Raw genomic sequence first — 6067 nt, 5'->3', positions numbered from 1 at the left:
CACCAAGCCGTCTAGGAGGTGGCAACCTCCAAGAGTAACAAGCACCATCGGCTTGCAACTCAATCACCTAGTGCTACTTGATGCAACCTCATGATGTAATCGCACTAGAATCGCTCACTCACACAATCGGATGATCACTATCAAGTATCTGTGATATGGAGGGCTCCTAAGCACTCTCAAGCATGGACACAAAGTCCCCCAAGGTGCTCAGTACCAGCCATGGCCAAAGGTCACTTCTATTTATAGCCCCAAGGGCTAAACTAGCCGTTACCCCTTCACTGGGCATTTTTTGGGTCGACCGGACGCAACACCAGACACTGCACCAGACGCACCGGACACGAATACCGGACATGTCCGTTCGCTATATCGAACGTGTCTGGTAGCTGTCTGACTGCCACGTGTCCTACCGTAGCCTCCAACGGCTCTCTGACAAGACGACCGGACGCTCAGTATGAAACGACCGGACGCTCAGCCGCTGAGTCTGGTCGAGTCTAGTAAGCCTCCAAGGCCGACCGGACACGTCAGTTAGAAACTGACCGGATGCTGAGCCTCAGCGTCCGGTCACACCGGACTAGACGCTGCCAGCGTTTGATCGACCGCACTGCCGAACACTGCCTTTTCTGATTCACACCAGACGCGTCCGGTGTGGCGACCGGACGCGTCCGATCGCTGAGTACGCCGCCAAATACTGAACGTGTCCGGTCACCATACCGGATGCGTCCGGTCACTCTGTAACCAGCGTGACTAACTCCTTTTCAACTCTATCTCCTTTACCCTTGCTCAAATGTGCCAACCACCAAGTGTATCACCTTGTGCACATGTGTTAGCATATTTTCACAAACATTTTCAAGGGTGTTAGCCACTCAACTTGCCACGCCACTCGATCCTAGCGACGATGCAAAGTTAGATTACTCGAGTGGCACTAGATGACCGATATACAAACAAGTTTGCCCCTCTTGATAGTACGGCCATCTATCCTAAACCCGGTCATAAACTTCTCTACACACCTATGACCGGTGAAATAAAATGCCCTAGGTTATACCTTTGCCTTGCGCATTCCATTCCATCTCTTCCAATGTCGATGCAACACATGCACCAACACGATCAACAATGATATGATCCACTTCATATCATCACGTGATCCTATTGGTTCATCAATCTTAACTTTACTTGCTCTTCACCGTTGCCATTGTCCATCGGCGCCAAGTCTTGCTCAAGCTTCACCGCCTCGCGGTCCATCACTCCAAAGCCTTCAACTTACCCTTCACGCTTGCAACCAGTCTATCAAGCCAAGTCTTGTCTTGATCTTCTCCACCTTGATCACATGACTCAATGTCATGTCTCATGTGCATTTAAGCTCCTTCATCATCACATGTGTGAGCTTTGCAACATCTCCAAGCCATTTTCACCTTCATGGCATATGTTGCTCACACACATGTACCTGTGGACTAATCACCTGTGTATCTCACATAAACACAATTAGTCCACCTAGGTTGTCACTCAATTACCAAAACCACACAAGGACCTTTCAGACTCTCATCCTTTATGTGATCTGCCTCAAGGATATTGGCAGGACGATGGACCCATGTTGGAATATCGCACCAAAAAGTGTCCACATTTTGTCCAAGATTTATTTTCCATGAATACATGCGGGTACTATGATAACACTAACTACACCAAATGAAAGATTAGAGAGAATTTACATTGCCTCTAGAAAGATTTATTTATTAAGTTCTTTGGACTCTACAAGTAGTTTTGAAATATCTGTTTGCATGTCTTATCTCGTATCCTAATTCAAAATTTTGTAGTTTAATTAGAATATGGGGAAAGAATTCAAAATGAACAGACCCAAGGGCAATTTCAGCAAGAAACAGCAAGCGAGGGCGATGGAACACGTGAGCGTGAAACCAAATGAAAGAAGAAAAAAAGATGTCCCTTTTGCAAATACAAAGAGAGGAAGTAATTAAATGTAGACAGATTTGACAAGGTTCTCAGAAATGTAAAGATGTTCCTTTTGTCTTAATTCTCTTTCCTTCTATGTTAATTTTCTTTCCTTTTGCTTGTTGCCATGTATGCTGGTGCATGCAAACATGCAATGTGTATATGGATAGCACAATAATTTTCTACTTCCTATTTTACCGTGATTCCTCTATCACATGACATGTAATATTCAATCAAGGAGAATCACACCAAAGGACGCAGCATGCAGGAGATGTCGTGGGATCGCAGGCGTGGGTAGACGGACGAACCAAAACAAATGTCGTACAAAAAAATATCCATACTTTATTCTTTTTAGTTGCAGAAGATATACATAAAAAAAATGGCATGCTCAATCGTCGGGTTTGCATGGAGCTGCATAGCGGAGATCTTTGTTTCGGATAGTATTCCAACTTGGGTTGATGATTTTTGGGGAACTTGGATGCCTACAAAGATAGCACAAACTTTTTCAGTTTAAACAACTAGTCCTAGTCTCCTAGATAAACGGATGAATATTGCTGCTAAAGATGGAGGCCCGGGACAAGGTTTGCATAGTGCTTCTACAAGTGATGCTATCGTGGTTAACTGATTTCACGCCAACCCATGTGATCCTTTGGGGAGCTGCAGAAATAATAAGCTTTCGATTCTCTTCCGTCTGTTCTGGCTGTTTGTGCTCCTTTTGTAATCTGTGTGGATGTTTATTTGGACCTTATATTATTTGCTTGATTGCTATATTTCTTAATTAAAAGAGTTCTCTCTTTCATAAAAGTGCATCATGCACGCATACATAGATTTTTCTGACAGATAATCCAAACTCGAGACATACTAACGATGGAAAGTACTAGCAATCACTTCGTCAAACACACAACTAGAAACACGCCCGCCGCCCCTGCACGAGCAGCATGTACTACCCACTGCATGCGCACCTACGCCAAAGCGGCGACCGCCGCCGCAGCGCCCGCGGTGTGCAAGAGCTTGAAGTACAGCTTCTTGTTCGCGAGAAACGCCGCGCGGGAGACAAGCACGCCGCCGGCTCCGGGCGCCTTCATCATGGCGACGGCCGGGGCCGCCACGGGCCACAGGAAGTAGGCGCCCACGGCGCTGACGGCTAGGACAGCCGCGGCTCCAGCGACGGGGTGCCTGGAGGCCATGTCTTTCGCGTGTTCCTTCAGGCGATCGAGCTTCGTGCCGAGGGACTCACGGGCTTCGGCTTCAGTGGTGGTGGTGACCATTTTTGTTGTTGGGTTGGGAAGAGCCGAAGAGGGGTAGAGCCTCAGCAAGGTGCGATCGAACTTGGTGCCGAGGGACTCACGGTCTTCGGCTTCAGCAGCAGCAGCAGTGGTGGTGGTGACCATTTTTGTTCTTGGGTTGGGAAGAGCCGAAGAGGGGTAGAGCCTCAGCGAGGTGGGCGAGGTATTTATATAGAGAAGCTACCCCCATTTCTTTTTCTTTTGGGCTTTTTTTTTATTTAAAACAGGTGGCAAGAGCTTTGCCTGGAATATAGGAGTATTAACAGAGAAGAAATTTTGCAAGAAAACATTGGCCATTATTCTTCTTTATTAGTTATTACTCCTACCACTGATTTTTTTAATACAAATTAAAATGACCAACTTAGGAGGAATTAGTTTGTTTTCAATTTTTATTCCATTATTAATCATTTGTTTTCATTTAAAGAATAAAATATACACAAATATGAGTTAAGGATAACTCGAACCTGTTTAAAGTGATTGGATGCAAGACCACACCCTTAATTCAATAAGTTGAACTATGTTTACTTCCTTTTCTACCACAAAAAAAAATTACTCTCTGATTTTCTGAAACTTTGACCATATATCAGTTGTTAAGGAAAAAAAATCGTATGCCACTAGATTAAGGAGTTGTTTGGTTGCCACTCTTGCCTGGGGAGCGACGCCAGGCAGCTGCATCATCCAACCCCGGACATTAGAAATCAAATGCCTCACAATGATGCCTGGCCCAGGCACGTTTCCCAGGGTGGGAACCAAATAGGCCCTAAAAACCTAAACCCCTCATATGTTTAATATGTGTGATGTCTGTCAATGATTGTTGAGGGTCGTCTCTTATGTTATTGACACATCGATGCCATATGAAAGATTATTATGAGTTATTTAATGGCATATAAGGAAATTCCCTTTTTGAAAGGTTAGTCACAATGTTTTTGAATGTTTGATGTCTAGTGAGACCAAAAATATATTTAATTTGAAAGTTCTAAGAATTGGTTTGTGAACGGACACAATGTTCATTTGTGGTCGGTGGGTTGTGCCTCCTAGAAAAATACTCCGTCAAGTTATAAATATTGGTCGGGTTGAACTTCTATGACTATCAAATCAAGTTTTAAAATTAACCAATATAATAAGTATAAGATTATAAATCTACTTTTCAAGATAAATCTTCACATAACTTATGTTTTCCAAAAACAAAATATTTCATTAACTATTGGCGTTCAAATTTTGAAAATAAACTTTTACTAGATTTGTGTTAAAAAGCATTAATTTTTTTTGTGACCGGAGGAAGTATTCTTGAACAATTATTTTAACTATAGAAGAATGCATACTTAAAAGAGGGGAAACTCATGCAACTAACGCATAGAAAATACAAGGAATCAAAAGAATGCATCAAATCTAGCGGAGACACGTATAAATATAAGAAAGAAAGAAGAGAGCATCTTAGAGGTAATAAGTGCAAAGATTGAATGGTGGATTTGGAAGAAATGTATGCAAAGAATAAAGTGAGGACTCATGGAGAAGCAACGATTACACTTTCACGGTCTAGGTTGGAGTGTAGGCTTGGTTGAATCCGTGGTTTATTTTCTTATTTAGGGCGTATGCAAATGGTTACACCTAGTTCTAGTTAAAAGAGTATACATATCACTTATAGACTAAATTAAAATTAATTTCTTAATGGGTAACAAATGCTTGTGTGTATGTTACAAATACATCCAATTTACTCGTTTTCTATTATGGGTTAGATCTCCAACAAGACCAAGTTATATCTCTCCACCAGTCTCCACTATTGTTTCTTCAAAAGTAAGTATGATATTACACTTCCAAAAGGCTGAGCCGATGGATCTCAAGATTGACATACCATACCACTGAAAATAGAGCTGTTAAATCCTAGAATAACTCAGAAAATATAAGCATGCATGCCAAGTCTTAGACTCGAACCTAGGTGGGTATGTTTCACCGCAAGTAAACTAGCATGATAAGTGGTGGAGACGGGCACTCGGGTCATTGTTGTCTTTAGTGAAGCCATGAACTTTTGCATATATTCCATCATTTGTATTTAACTTGTACCACTACACAAAAACCACTTGCTATATGAAAAAGTACACTTGGACATCTTGTCATGTTTTCCTTATATCCTCTTACAGAAAAATAGAATGCATTCTCTTCATTTAGATATTGTAGATAGTAGAGCTTTTATCATTGTTATCATCTTTTTTTTGTTTGAAAAACATAATGTTACTAGGTCTAAAAGTTAAATTAGATTAGGAATTCTGAAACTTACATGAATCTATTTTGAAGACCATACCATGGACGAAAATAACATGCATTTGTGACCAAGGGACTGGTTGGCCCCAAAACATTTTTTTTCTTTAAGAAGCATCAAGTGGCAGGAGGGATCCACTAGCGCATATAAAATACAAAGAATCAAAAGGATGAATCATTTCTATAGAGACATTTTTTAAAGAAAGATATACTAAGAATCAAATGAAATCTCGGATCACTACACAAGACAACGCGTAATAAGTATAACTATATTAATTATGGAATATATTTTCATTATAAGTCTATTTAAAATATTACTGTTGATATTATTTCCGGTAAGCACTTAAGATTATTTGACTCCTCGAGAAACGAAGTTTTTAGTTTTTATTTTAAGGACGGAGAAGTATCTGGTATGTAAAGTTGTAGGGACAGAGATGAAGTTGCTAGCTTACCAGGAATAATGTTTGTAGCAGTAAGGTGAGGCCAAGGAATTAATTGATATTGTTTTACAAGGATACATCATGGTGTGCCTAGTCCTCCACTTTATTCCAAATTTTGTGTCCACCTCCGGGCAAAACATCTTA

The 6067-nt window shown here is 41.2% G+C and overlaps 1 protein-coding gene across 1 annotated transcript; it reads right to left on the bottom strand.

Annotated features, from left to right (window-relative positions):
- Nucleotides 1-2711: 2711 nt before the first annotated feature.
- Nucleotides 2712-3345, bottom strand: LOC136547151 (uncharacterized). The gene has a single exon (XM_066539123.1). The coding sequence runs from the start codon at nucleotides 3330-3332 to the stop codon at nucleotides 2904-2906; it is 429 nt and encodes a 142-aa protein (XP_066395220.1). The 5' UTR covers nucleotides 3333-3345; the 3' UTR covers nucleotides 2712-2903.
- Nucleotides 3346-6067: the final 2722 nt, after the last annotated feature.

The sequence above is a fragment of the Miscanthus floridulus genome, chromosome 3 (genome assembly GCF_019320115.1).
Source record: "Miscanthus floridulus cultivar M001 chromosome 3, ASM1932011v1, whole genome shotgun sequence".
Taxonomy (NCBI): domain Eukaryota; kingdom Viridiplantae; phylum Streptophyta; class Magnoliopsida; order Poales; family Poaceae; genus Miscanthus; species Miscanthus floridulus.
This window is presented reverse-complemented; position numbering and strand designations above follow the sequence as displayed.